Source organism: Lichenostomus cassidix, chromosome 3, assembly GCF_008360975.1.
Source record: "Lichenostomus cassidix isolate B80296 chromosome 3, HeHo_3.0, whole genome shotgun sequence".
NCBI classification, from domain to species: Eukaryota; Metazoa; Chordata; class Aves; order Passeriformes; family Meliphagidae; genus Lichenostomus; species Lichenostomus cassidix.
Window position 1 is genome coordinate 71,597,980 of NC_139483.1, and position 14,145 is coordinate 71,612,124.

The 14,145-nt window shown below is 34.5% G+C and overlaps 1 protein-coding gene across 2 annotated transcripts in view; it reads left to right on the forward strand.

Annotated features, from left to right (window-relative positions):
• ASCC3 (activating signal cointegrator 1 complex subunit 3) overlaps positions 1 to 14,145 on the forward strand; it is a 249,666-nt gene that overhangs the window by 194,868 nt on the left and 40,653 nt on the right. For both annotated transcript variants that reach the window (XM_085056274.1, XM_085056275.1), the window contains exons 33-34: positions 3,448 to 3,580; positions 6,219 to 6,344. In XM_085056274.1, coding sequence (XP_084912400.1) covers positions 3,448 to 3,580; positions 6,219 to 6,344 — 259 coding nt within the window. The remainder of the gene's footprint in view (positions 1 to 3,447; positions 3,581 to 6,218; positions 6,345 to 14,145) is intronic.

Consider the following 14,145-nt stretch of genomic DNA (forward strand, 5'->3'; position numbering starts at 1 on the left):
ATTTCAAATATATGCAAATGATCTGAATTATTTAGTAACTGATCACTTCTGAATTTAGATAAAGACTAGGACAGATGAGTAAGTTTCTTTATTGAATTTATTGAATTCTTTATTGAATTTATTGAGGTATTGTTTCTTTATTTAATGCAAGTCGTAAGAGAACTCTTAAGATTTAGTCCAATAATGCAAATGTTTCTGTTTTACAAATCCTTTTTCATGCTAAATTCCTTTAATGTGTATCACCCAAAATAGATATTAAACAATTAAAGGGACATTATAAAGCCATTTCTAATTAACTAGTTAATTGTGTAAAAGGAAGTTTTCAAGCATGCAAATTTTTTTTCATTTTTTAAACCTTTTCTAAATGGAAACAAATTTTTAACAGTAAACTTAGCCATGGTTTGAAATGCAACAGTTGAATCACACATGTATGAGAAAATAAAATGTATACATTGTCACTTGGTAGTAAACAAAAAGCCTTAACTGGCCTGGTATCTTTAGTGATATAAATGATACTTCAGAAACAAGCAGCCAAATTAAATATTTGAATTTCTATCTTGATACAGACTTTCATTGCTTTCTGAATCTGGTAAACTCCAGTTTTTGTGAACTGTTCTGCAGTGTTTTCAACAAGCTTAAGAAAGTGAACTTTTTTCAGAGTTCAGACAGGGAGAATATTTGTCTGGATGGTACTAAGTTTGAAGAATGAGGACAAGCTAAATTTATTCCAGGTTTCCTGTTCTGTTTTCCCTTTCACAAGAGAAAGTTTATTATTAAATATTCTTATGCTACCCTAGCGATGTGTACACCTAAGAACAATCTAAATGGTATTTCTTAGGTAAATAAAGAGCTCGCATCTTTTTAGCCATGCACTTTCTTTTCAGCAAGAGAAGTTTAATGAAAAAAAGCTCAAACTGAAAATACTACAGGGGTTACTTCTTCAAGTAACCCATCATAGAGCTTAATATAGTGGTTAGAGCTCTGCAGGAAACTCGGGATCAATTTCCAGACCAGCTCTCTTGTTCAAAGATTCTGGTCTGACCTGGGATCTTAGCCATACACACTTGTATTTTGTGACAGACTTGGCTGATGTAAACTTAGTGAAAACCGTCTCCGCAGCGAAGTCGTATCGCGCTCATGCCGACTGGAAGAACAGTGATGATTGGCTTTATTACTGAATAAGGAAAAGTGGCGAGGAAAGAAATCAATGGAAGTTTTAAATTTTATGTTGAATCCTTGGCACTGTCAGAAATCAGTAATAGAGAAAATAATATATTTAAAGGAAATCAGAAACTCAATAAACAGTGCAGACTTACTGTACTGTTTTAGAAAACTGTTGTACAAGTTCACACAAAGGCTTTAGGGAATGCTGATACTTTCACTCTTTACTGCCTTTTTTAATTCAGGTAACTTCATCTTTGAGTATTGTTCAATTCCTGAATTTTCAATAAGACTTGGGGCGAGAGAGGGGGTGGATGGAAGACCACCATCTGTGATAGAAGCATTCAGATTTTGTTGTCTGCACTGCAACAGAAAATGCAGATTCCTTATTTTATGAAGAAACATGTGGTGTGGTTTGCCAAAAGCATTTTTATTTTTAACTTTCTAGAGAATATTTATGCATCTGGAACTTCTGTGGATAGGTAGTACAGTTTTGCTGCAGCAATAAAATGAAAATGTAATTAATTTCTTTCTGAAATACTTCCAAAAGTTTCACAATACTGTCTTTAATGCTGCCTTCAAGTTATGCCTTCACTGTTCCATCATGGTATTACTTGGCTTCTCTCTACTGAAGTTACCTTTCTGTGTCAGGAATGCTTTTGGCTCCAAGGAAGCAGCTGAGGGCAGAATGAATCACTCTGGAGTCTTCAGCAGTTTCAAAATAAGCAAGAATGCTGCTTTGAGTGAAGTCAGAGGTTTTGGGGAGGGCTTTTTCTCAGTTAACAGTCATTTATTTAGTCAGCCAGTTGGATCGTATTTAACATTTCAAGAGTTTAGTCCAGTGATTAAAAGTAGCCAAGCAACATATAGTCAGTAAAGAAAATATTGGGTTTGGATAATTACATGGTGGATATTGGCAAAAATAATTTCCTGACATTTTTGGTAAATCCATTTCCTATATGATATTATGCACAATTTAATTCACCACATAGAATAGCAAGGAGTTGTTTCATCACCCTCCTGTGCACTTACCCATTCAGAAGCAGCAGATTTAAACCAGTTTCATTTTACAACTTGTCACTCCTAAACTAACAAAAGGAATAAATTGATAAAAAACATTGCTGTCTATACACAAGTCAGTACACAAGTGAAAATGTGTTACTAAAAACTCACCATTGGGCTGTCTGTATCTCATGTTATGGTCAATTGCTGTATCCCAGTCTTTACTTTCTGGATTTTCCTTTCCCAACAGAGCTTTGGGCCAAAAGCTTACTAATTCTTAATTCAAAGAAATCTCTTTTCAAAATGCCAGGTACGACAAGCCACATGTTGGGCAGGTATGCTAGAGCTCATAGGGAATACACAAAACATAAAGGCTTTCAAAACAAAGATGAAAAACTTGTGAATTGCTTTCCATTGCTTCTTCTAAGTTAAATAGCCATTGGAAGTACCAGAAAGGATTCAGAGCTCTGTAGAATGAGACACAAAGCAACCTATGCAGATGCACTGCTCAAATGAAGGGAAGACAAACAAATAGATGATAAGCATACTTATCCTTGTGGCCAGGTAGCAATTTGAGCATGATTTGCATAAACTAGTATTTTCAATGTTTATAGAAGTCATTAATTAGTATTTACAAGTAATAGTGTGTAGGTGGAGTAATAGAAGATAGCTTTAACTGAACCAGCTTTTAAATCAGTATATTGTGATCTGATGTAGGGACGACATACAATACAAAACCATCTCTACTCTAGTGCTAATAACTAATATAATTTGTTTGAGTGCTAAGTATCATAGCATTCAATAATTAGAAATTGCCTATACCATTTTATCTCTAAATACTCAAAACCTAGGAAAGCATATCTAGCAGAAAAGCCAATACTAAGAACTTGTATAAGTGTGAAGTCAAATATTTGAAAATTAGGAAATGATAGACAATTTTTTTTTTTTGCATGAGTTCTCTTACTCATTGTCTTTAATCGCATGTGACCAAATATGGGGTAGATGTGGAATGGAAGCAGAGTAGAAGCAATTAATGTTAGATGTAAGCTTGGATTCTATTGCAATGGGTGGTCCTTAAGTATGCAGGAAGATAGTCTCTGACAGAAAGCAGTTCATCATAACTTTATCTGAGATAGAAAAACAAATTAGATATGTCAAAGACAATAGGGCATACCAGGCCAGAGTAATCAAAAAAAATGGTATTGTACATTTTACAGACATCACTACATTCATTTATATATCCAAACAAATATTTGGTTTATCCATTTATTGTCTCTTTGGCAGATGTACTTCAGATGATGGGGCGTGCTGGCAGACCACAGTTCGATGACCAAGGAAAAGCTGTCATTCTAGTTCATGATATTAAGAAAGATTTCTACAAAAAATTCCTTTATGAACCTTTCCCAGTGGAATCAAGGTAAAGATAAAGCAATCAGAAAAGCTGATCAATACTGTAAATGAGGGATAGAGGAAGGGAATCAAAATTCCTGTGCTGGATATCTCCTAAATACTGGGGTCAAGAGAAAGATAATTTGCAAAAAGAAATTACCCATCTTTTTGCAGAAAATTCCTTTCTTCCATGAGTTATGAAGTACTGATGATCTCATCAGTCCATTCCCAGGTAATACTACAAATGCCTCTCTCTTTCTGGGTGTTGTCTCAGAAATGTGAAAACACAAACTGTTCTTCAAGGGTAGTATTTAGGACAACTATCCATGATCCTCTGAACCCTTTTTGAAATTCTGTGATGTTACCAGTAGGAGAAAATCAAGGTGAGTTTCTAGCACTTTTTACGTAGAATATTTATATTATTATAGATGTCACATTCTTGAAAATCTCAAAAGTTCAAAGAGAACTCTACATGGTGTGAACCCCTACTAATACAGTTTTAACATATCTTTCCCTATAAAATTGCAATATTTTTGTCAGAGATGTAGAAAAAACACCTTTTTGCAGCTGCTCGGAACCTAGATGATGCAAAGTTTGCTGTCCTGTATAATGTAATTTGTGCCTTGCTTTTGATATTTTTAATATCCTTAGTTGTCCAGCGAGAAGCCCAACTAGTTACATTGTTCTCCTGTTGAGGAATGTTTCATGGAGGAATGCTCAGATATCTAATAAAGCATGAACATTACTTAAAGCTTTTCTCAGTGACGAAGAATTCACAGTATTGTTCTCCTAAGGAAACTTTATCCCTCAACATAAGCAATAATAGGACCTTTTTCTGCTCAGGAAATCTCTCTCAAATTTTTGGAGTTTGAGAGTGCAATTCACCTTTGAAATGCAGTTGAAATCATCTGGTGTGTTTGAAAGTTAATTTCTGTGGTGCACAGACAAACATACAATTTTTGCAAACAAAGAATGTGGAAACATGCAATTAATTTCCTTAGGAAACTACACTTTTTTTAACATAAAAATTGCACTTAGCACAAAAGGCTAGGAGTTGAACTTCTTCAAAATGATATCTAATCAGTGAAAAGAGTGGTGTGATTAAAATGTTGATGATACATCCAGATTGCATAGCATTAGCATAAACTAAGAAATATCTCTATTCATTGGGAAGTGGTGTTTCTGAATAAAGAAATCATATCTTCAATATAACAGTAGTAATCACACCTTTGTTCATGTGTGGAAGACTGTAAATATTCTATGTTACTAGTAGCTCCGTTTGTATATATTTACTTTGTGGTTCTGGTAAATTTGATCTTTTATTGTAAAAAAAGAATATTTGATAAATTTGCAGATGAAGAGTCACATATTAATAACAATCTTGTTATGTTCTCTGTAGGTTGTGAACCAATTAACTTAGGTTTGTCTTGGTCTCTTTTATGATCAAGTATTTGAAGTAAGAGGTTTCATATCTTCAAAGAGAATCTGGTTGGGATTTTTTGAGGGATTTTTAGTTTCGGAATGTTTTCTAATCTGTTTTACCAAAGAGCAGATTTATCAGCTTTGTGTAGTATTTCCTATTTTTAAGAGTAAACTTCTTTTTTTTTAAATTAGCATTTTTTCTGAAAGCCATTGTTTACGTGTTAGTTGCAAGACTTGAACACTCAGCTCATAACAGTCCTTGTGCTCTCCCTGATCATGGGCCTGAAACACAGCACATTAGAAACAAAAGAAATACCAGAATTCTGTTATCGTGGAATAGCTATTGAATCATCTGTCCAGTTTCTGCTGGACAATCTGTGTAGAATGTCTGCAGTTCTGACCCTTAGAAGCATGCAGTTGCCAGTACAGAGCAGTAAAACAGCTACTCATGCCAAATTATTCTTTACTTTTAGCAACAGGAAAAGACCATTGGGAGAAGAAAAAGGATATAATACAAGAAAAATTAGGTTGAACCTTAAGGATATTTGCTATTCCCTGATTGAACTCTAGCCAGGCATGATCTCATTAGATACCCTAATGGAGGTCTTTGTTCTGTTTAATGACTGAGTATTTTATTTTTTAAGAATCATTTTAAACTGCTTTAATTATTCTGTTTCTGAGTTTAGATCTTTCTGGGTAAAAGTAGCTGCTCTTCTGTTTTTGGGAGTTTTTTTGGGGGGGGTTTTGGTTTTCTGGTATTTTTGAGGTTTTTTACATTGGATGAAGATGAGGCAAAATCTGGGGGAAATGGTTTTGATGTAATCTTAATAGCCCTGAAGTATTTGTCAAGTATTAGCTGAGCTATTGCCACTGTTTCATTTCCTGTTTGTCTTTCCATATGATTCACTATTGGATTAAATCAGCATGATCATATGGTCAACATACAATATTCAGAAGTTACCACTGAGTAGCTCCATCTGATTATGTTCCATGAATGACTTAAACTCGTGCATTCTTGGTCCAATCAAAAAATAATTTGAGCTTCATTCCACTATCATGTTAAGAAGATGACTGACCTTGCAATTACATTCCCCCTTCTTCCCCTCTTTTGTTTTACCAGAAGATAAATATATAATATTTTCAGATTAAAAGTAATAAACCTTTTAATGGACAACTCTACAAAATATATTACCTGTCTTTGTGATTATAAAGTCAGCTAAATCCTTTTGTTTCCTGTTCTTCAGCTTGTTAGAGGTGCTGGCTGACCACTTGAATGCTGAAATTGCTGCTGGAACTATTACATCTAAGCAGGATGCAATGGATTATATCACCTGGACTTACTTCTTCCGTCGACTTATAATGAACCCAACGTGAGTATACAGTATAAATGCAATTTAATCTCAAGGTAACTTGAGGTTAGAGTTGGTTCAAAGGTGATCTGTCTCCTGTTGGGGCCTAGCATGCTTAGCACTCCAGTGTAAGGGCATTACTGGCCCACATGTGGATTAAAACTTGTGTGCACTTTTTTTTAATAATTTTTTCTCTAAATATAAATGCATTTTTGGCAGATAACTTTACAACTTAGTTACAACAAAAAAATTGCCTTATTGAGAGGGCTACATCAGCATCCCTAAAATAAAAGTCCAGATTATCACATTCCTTCAGATATTGTATTTATAATGCAATACTTTTTTTTAGCTACTAGATTGATCTGTTCTGCCCAGTTTTCTTTAGAAAATTTATTAAAACTTGGACTTTCCTAATAAAGGATAGAATAACTATCAGCTGTTTCTCTGTGATAAAGTTTGCTTTCATTAGGGTATCCTGGTGAAACCATGTGTGCAATATTTTCAATGATTGCTATCATCCTGCCTAGCTCCAGCTGGTATGCAGATCATTCTGAGCTGTTCCACCAATACAGCCTGCCTTTGCCACAGCACTGTGTTGGGTAAATGGTATGTTACCTGTCATGTGATCATTCACCTACTAAAATAATGTGACAAATAAAGAATTAACCATTTAGATCACTATTTCGTGAGGTACTCCAACATGTTGTATTTCTGAAATCATTTTAATGTCCATAGCATTTGGCCAGATTTTCTGCTGGATACTTTATGGGCAAGTGCTGCTGGGAGCCTGCAGGTGATAAAACAATTTCCTTTAATTCTTTTTAAGTCTTTATTAGTTTTTAATTCTGCATCTAGTCCGATGCTGAGACTCTCTCATAAAGCAAACAGAATTTTTGTCTAATCTTCTTGGGAAATAAAAAAATGCAGAGCATTAGAAGTTTAAACTAAAGAAAGCATATTCAATTTTCTCACTTCATATCTAACACAATGCATACATTTATGTGGAGTTTATTTCTCCTCTGAGATCGACAAATTCTGATTTTCTGTATGTTAGATGTGATACTCAATATAAAGAATAAGTACTGTTACTATAAAATGTCTTGCGCTTGAATTGCTTTGGTAAAGTGCATTAGTTGATTTGGTTTTGGCAAGCTTTGATCATGTGGTATCTGTGATAGGTGGATTTTTTAAGACACAACATACAGGCCAAAGGTAAGGGTAGAATAGAGAAATATCAGTGTTGGATTTAATAGTCAAGCTCTTCCCAATGTAAAAGAAGATTTCCACTAGTGTGAGGTTGGCATGTGAGTGGTGGCCATTTTTTCTATGAAGTTTCTTTATTGTTATGGAAAGCTTAATCTGGAGTTTCACAATTTCAACTTCAAATTAAAAGTTCTGCTGTTCTGAGAGGACTTTGGGAAGAAACTTACATGGAGAAAAAAAGGATTTCATAATTAGATGTAGACTCTTTGTAGTGAGATGCAAGATGAACAGATCTTGACTAGTCATGCCCATAATGGCAGGATAGGAATGGACATTAAAGTTTCTAATTAAATTGGAGTCTTGCATTGGAATGCCACACATGCAGATTGGAATAGTTGACAAGTTGACTCCTTATCCATACAGGCACTCAGCATTCCTTCTGTATTTAGTCATGCAGGGAGAAAAATTAAGGATATTATTTATTCTGTCAAAGCGGTCATTTCCAAATGCTAAGCACAAATGTAATGGATGTGCATGTATTCCATTCTTTGACATGACAGTAGTATTAAGTTTCATCCCAGGTTACTACACTTAGTAGCTTTCCTGGACCTACTATCTGTGGTATTTCCAAACCTCCTGAAAGCCAAACAAGCAGTTCCAGCATGGTCAGTGTTTGAATGAGATTCATCCAAGGAAAACAGAAGAATTTTACAAACAAAAGTCAGTGATTGTTGAGATAACTTTGAATAAGTTGCATTATGGTAATGGAGTTTACTGTGCCATAAAAGAGCATATGAAGTGATTGATATTACCAAACAAAAACTATTTATGGCCCTTAATAATCCAAAGATTTCAGGTTTTATTTTTCCCAAAAATGTAGGAGAACAATTGCTGATTTTTTGTTTAGATGGTTATGCAATACCCATTCCTTGTCACTTGATAGAAGTGTTCTTTACCATATCCTGCCCCAAGGCAATTTTGTTGACTTTCTCTCCACTGTGAAACAAGAACTATTTTCCAGACAGCAGGTGATTGTACCTTAGTGGCAAATAAGTAATTCCCATGTGCATGATTAGCAAATTGCCTTGGGATTCATTGGCATAAAATTCATTGCATGTGATGCTGTAAATCCCCAATATAATGGGCTTAGATAATATGCAGAAGATTTATATTCTCGTTTATTGCCAGTTTTAGCTACTTGTATATTAAAGCTGCATAAAGAAATGTAGGATCATCCTATTCCAATCCAGTATCATAAAATGCCTTACTGAATGCCTATAGTTTGTACTATTGAAGTAATGGTGTAATCTTCCTTTGTTGTGAGATAGAGATCCAACTGTCTTTTTCTTCTAAGTATCCAGGTTTCTTCTAAATGTGAAGTCATCGTGAAAGTTTTTCTGGCAAACTTGAGATAATTTGTTAAGCTTGTAAAGATAATTGTTTTAATGCTGTTGAAAATCATTGTGTCTTAAAATACTTCTTTCCACCAAACCACTTCAATTTTCTTGTTTGATGAACCCCTTCATCTCAAAATGTGTGGAATGGGTTTTAACTGTCTAGGTAAGAGGAGTAATTGAGCTGTTAATTTGGGGAAGTAGAGCAGCTGAGTACTATTTTTATTGAAAGGCATAACAACAATGCTCATCCTTTTCAGGAGATGACACACGAGTCACAGGGGTGGTCCAAACAAAATGTTTATCAGAGTGTTTCTGTCTCTGTATCCAGAGTTTCTTGCCTATTCTTCCCTTCCCTCAAAACAGTTATTTCTAAATGCAGAGCTTTTTGACTTTGCGTCTTAAGTCGCAATTTCTGTACTACTTCAGTCAAGTAATACAATGTGTTCTCCTTTCCACACAGAACTTCAGTCACTCTGTTCTTTACTTAGTCAAGGTCATACAAGACAGATCAGCAAAGTACCTTGTTCTTTGCAAGGGGCTACTTTGACAGACTCATCTATCTCCATTCCTTGGCTGAAATGCCTTGGTTGTTTCATTCTTTTACCCTTATAAAAATTATAATTGCAACTTTCTACAAAAGAGAAATGGTTATGGGAAACATTTTCTGTAAATCAGGTTATGATATTTTCCAGATACATGTGCAGTAAAAGAGAAATAGAAATTTACAACATGTGTAAAGTTAAGCAAAATCAGCTTTTGGTTGGAAAGTTAATTTTTAGATATCCTGAGAGGACCCCTCACATCACATCACATCATCACATCACATCACATCACATCACATCACATCACATCATCACATCACTATTAAAATGTGTATGGCTATTTATGTGTATATGAGAGTGTATCTGTGTACATGTGTGCACTTACAAAATCAGTTTTCTATGTAAATTCCTTGTGAAAAGCTGAAAAAAGATATTTTTTATTTCATTCTGAGAATTATTATTAAGGGGTTTTTTTACTTGATACCAGTTTTACAAAGTTTTTTGCAGTGAATGAATAATACAGCATAAATTACAATTTCAGACTGATGCCTTTACCATCATACACTTATGTTTCACTTTCTCATTATGATTAGCTGAGCATGTGAATAAAACATCTGAATACAAATTATCCTTATATACTGGTCCAGTATAGTTTCTTCTGTTATGATGACAGGTAATATCATGGTAGGAGTCAGTCAGAATGCAATACCTGTGTATTTTGGTGACAAAATCACAGTTATTCAGTATTTTAGGGTTGATTTAGAATTGTTTTCAGAAGCAGGATTACTGAAGAAAGTTAAATTAGCTAAGATTAAGAGCTACAATGGATAAATTTGACAGTAGCCAAACTAAGAGAAGCTAGAATGTGCAAATATATTGCACTGCAGTGATTACTAATATCCATATTTTAAGTTGTTAAACAGATACTTCATAAAGAACTTTGCAAAAGGACTCCTCGTTCTACAATGACATTTAGACCTATATGCATGTACAGATACATATGTATGTATATATTTAATAAATGACAGCTATAGGCATTATTATGAATTTCATAACAAGAGTTTGTTCTTTGGACTTATTTGGATCACAGTGATTTGAAGAGTACAGGAATGTAGTTCACAGTACAGTTTTCCCAAATATTCAGATAAATAAAGATTTACTGAGTCTGTCAGACAGGGAAGCCCCAGGCTGCTGAGTGTTTGAGCAGCCTCCTGCTTCCCAGTCTGCTGTAATCTTAGGTCAGAGTACAAAGCTGAAGATCCCTCATCTCCCCATTCAGAGAGCAAATTCACACAATTGTCTGTCTTCTCTTGGGTATGTTTTACCTGTACAAATCATCTATTAGAATATATGATAGGAAAAATAAATGTCTGATCAATAGGTGAGCAAATTTACATCTGCCTGTTACCTCTCATTTCTCAATGAAAGCATCTTGGGACATAAACTGTCTTGCAAGTGTTATAATTAGAAGCACTGATGTGGGAGTAAGTACCTTGCTGATGTCAGAGAAATTGGACTTTCTTCTTAAATGACCACAATGTACAGTATACTAAAAGCTGATTAAAGATAGCAATGTGTCTGTTTCTCCTACCTGGCATACACAAATATATGGATGTAAGAAAACATGATAGAAGTAATATACAGGATGACATTACTGTCTGCAGCATTTGTGCACTCTGTAATGCTTTTTTGCAAGCCAGTCACGGACTCCAGGGTCAGTCACTGATGCCTTAACAACAAAAGTGGGTTGGTACATTGGGTCGTATTTCTCTGGCTATGAAGGTTCATCAGTTGGGTGATATACTCTGTACCATTTCCATGGTGCTATTTGAAGATGGCAGCTGCTGAAGGCCACAAGCTGAGGAAAGTAAAGATAAATGATGGCTGCAGTAAAGGGACCTAGAAAAAATTACTATCTATGCTCCCCCATACTTGTTCATAACAAAATTCTGCTTTCAGAACTGTAAAATCTCAGAAAGCACACTTTCTTGCTATGGAGTGAATGCTGTGGATTCACCTTTTTGTGCATTTGTTTCAAAAGACCTACTGACTAGCAAGTTTTTCTTTAATATTTTTGGCTGACTCTTCTCACCAATTTTCATTATGTGTGTCACTATTACCACCGTATAATCTGAACATAAAAAACATGGTGCTGTAACAAATGACTCCACAGGATTGACAGTTATAGCAGGACCATTTCAAGGCTGATGAAAAATTTCCCAGAGAGATCTCAGGTCAGGTTTACATAAGCTAAACAGGAAATGATTGCCACCATTCACATTAAATCCTAAATGTTTTGTGTAACTTCATCTACATTTTATGTTCCTGTGCGTCTCTCTGTCTCTCTCAGCTGATGAAATTCCACACTTCCTTAGATTAGAGAAATAAGTTCATGTTTCACAGTTTGTTGTTCTTGCTAAGCTCTACAAGGTTTTGGGATTTTAAATATGTTATTTAATAGACAATAAAATGTTCCTTTAGTTTTTGATTGTTTAAATTTTACATACTTTGTAAATTTTTATGATACCTAGGGGTTTGTTACTGCTTTTTCCCTGTGGACTACTAATGGAAGTTAGCCTGTCTAGCCCATGTGCTAGATGCTGTTAGGATAAAACTGCCTTTGACTTTCACACCTCTCAGGGGACGAGTAATTGTTGTGTTCAAACAGCCTGTAATTGTGATCCCGCTGGCTTTCTCAGTACGCTTCTGGCTATTAGAATCATTAAACAACTCAGCACCTGTTAACAGCATTGTAAATATTCAACCCTGCTTGTGTGCAGGTTGAGTCCAATATAGAAGAAGGCTTACAGAGCCCAGCCTCATAAATTAGAGCTTCTGACAAGTCAATTATTGTGAAACTGGGCTTCACTGTGAAATAAATGAAATGGTGTGCTGATAAAAAGGTAGGCTGTCTGTTTATAGCAAAGGGGAAATAATGACTAGATGATTCAATGCAGTGAGCATGAAACTGCATTGTTTTTATTCTTTATCTGTAATTAAATAGTTAGGCAATATCACTTCATAGTGGAACTCACGTATTATGCAGCTTTTATACTTCGAACATACCAACATGCAGAATTCAGCTTGCATTTATTCCTGAGCATTGAAATTTAATGTCATGATACCTCTGTTTTCACTACTGATTTTAACACAGTCTTTCAAGATGAATGGCTTTGATTTTTATTAGGGGAAAATGTGCTGAATGACCCAGAAGCTCCTGTGGGTGTGCTCAAAATTATATCTGCCTCATTACAGATAGTTAAAACATACTGGTACCACTTCACTCAAGATTACAAACCATTTAAGAATTTTCTTTACATTGTTTTATTTCCAATAGCCAGCTCCATTATTTACTCGTTTGACAAGAAATTTCCTAAAAGCTGCAAATTTAAAAGTCACAAAAAATTTTTAGAAGGTATTATACATTCCTTTATGATTATAACTTCAGTGTGAAATACTGCAAGTTAGGCAGAGCACAAGATAAAACCTGTTTGAATTACTGTCTTAAATTACAGCTGAAGATAAGAATTTCAGTGTATTGCCTGAGTTCCTTTTTTCATTTTACCAATATTCATCATCAGTGTTATGGTACTGCAACTAAAGGGGCTGAAATTATATGGTGGAAGTCTGAATACCATGACAACAAAGTGCCGTAATTATAAGCATTTCAATAGTGTTCTATTCAATTTAGAGAGAAATAATAATTAATCATTAGGGGTTTAGGAATATAAAATAGAAAATATTTTTACCTCCTTAAACAACTTATTTAGCTAATTTGCTCACATATTTTCAGGAGGTAAACAAAATATTACAAAGTAATTGCTGCCAATAACCAGAAAATAAATCTGATCAGTGATGTTAGGCAGACAAAAGGGACACAGAAATTTTTGACCAGTTTGTATTATCACTATATTACTTAAGTAAATTTAAGAGGGGACTCATGAAATTTAGGTTGCATCAAAAACACTGTTAATTTTTCTACAAATGAGTTTTCTTTGCATAAGGCTGATAATATATGGCTGTCTGCCATATAAGACATTTTCGTCAATACAAATATTTGTTAGTTTGGTTTGGTTTTGGACAATAGTGATGTTATAAGTATTTCAGATCATCTCAGCATGAACCCATATAAAATGTCACAGAGTCGAATATTCCACTGCCATGTATCTGTGCTTTGTCGTCTCATGTAGCTGGCTGCTATCAGAACACATTTTTAAAATCTTTTTCTTGTGGTAGTACTAGTTTACTCCAACTTTACCCAATTAGAAGTGAACATTCAAAACTTTGGAGAATTAATCCCATAATTTGGGATTAATAGCCAGAGGAAAAAAATCTGGAAATCACAATACTGTGATTTAGCATTCAGGCTTTTTTCAGTTATGCTACTGCTATTTAAAGAGATGTATGGTAAAAAAACTGTTTAAATAAATAATAATGCAAATCAGATTCTTTAAACTAAGCAGTTCTATAAGGATGTTTGTAGTACATAAAAATGTAATTCCTTTTTTTGAAATTTGCAAACAGCAGCATTACAGTAATATTGATAGAGTGTTTGCCTCAGTAAATGGGATTCATCTGCCCAAATATAGCATCAACAACTGAACTGGTTGTCTAAAGTTCTTTTTTTTTTCATCAGTGATTACATTTCACCTCATCCTAAAGCAGATATTTAAAATACTT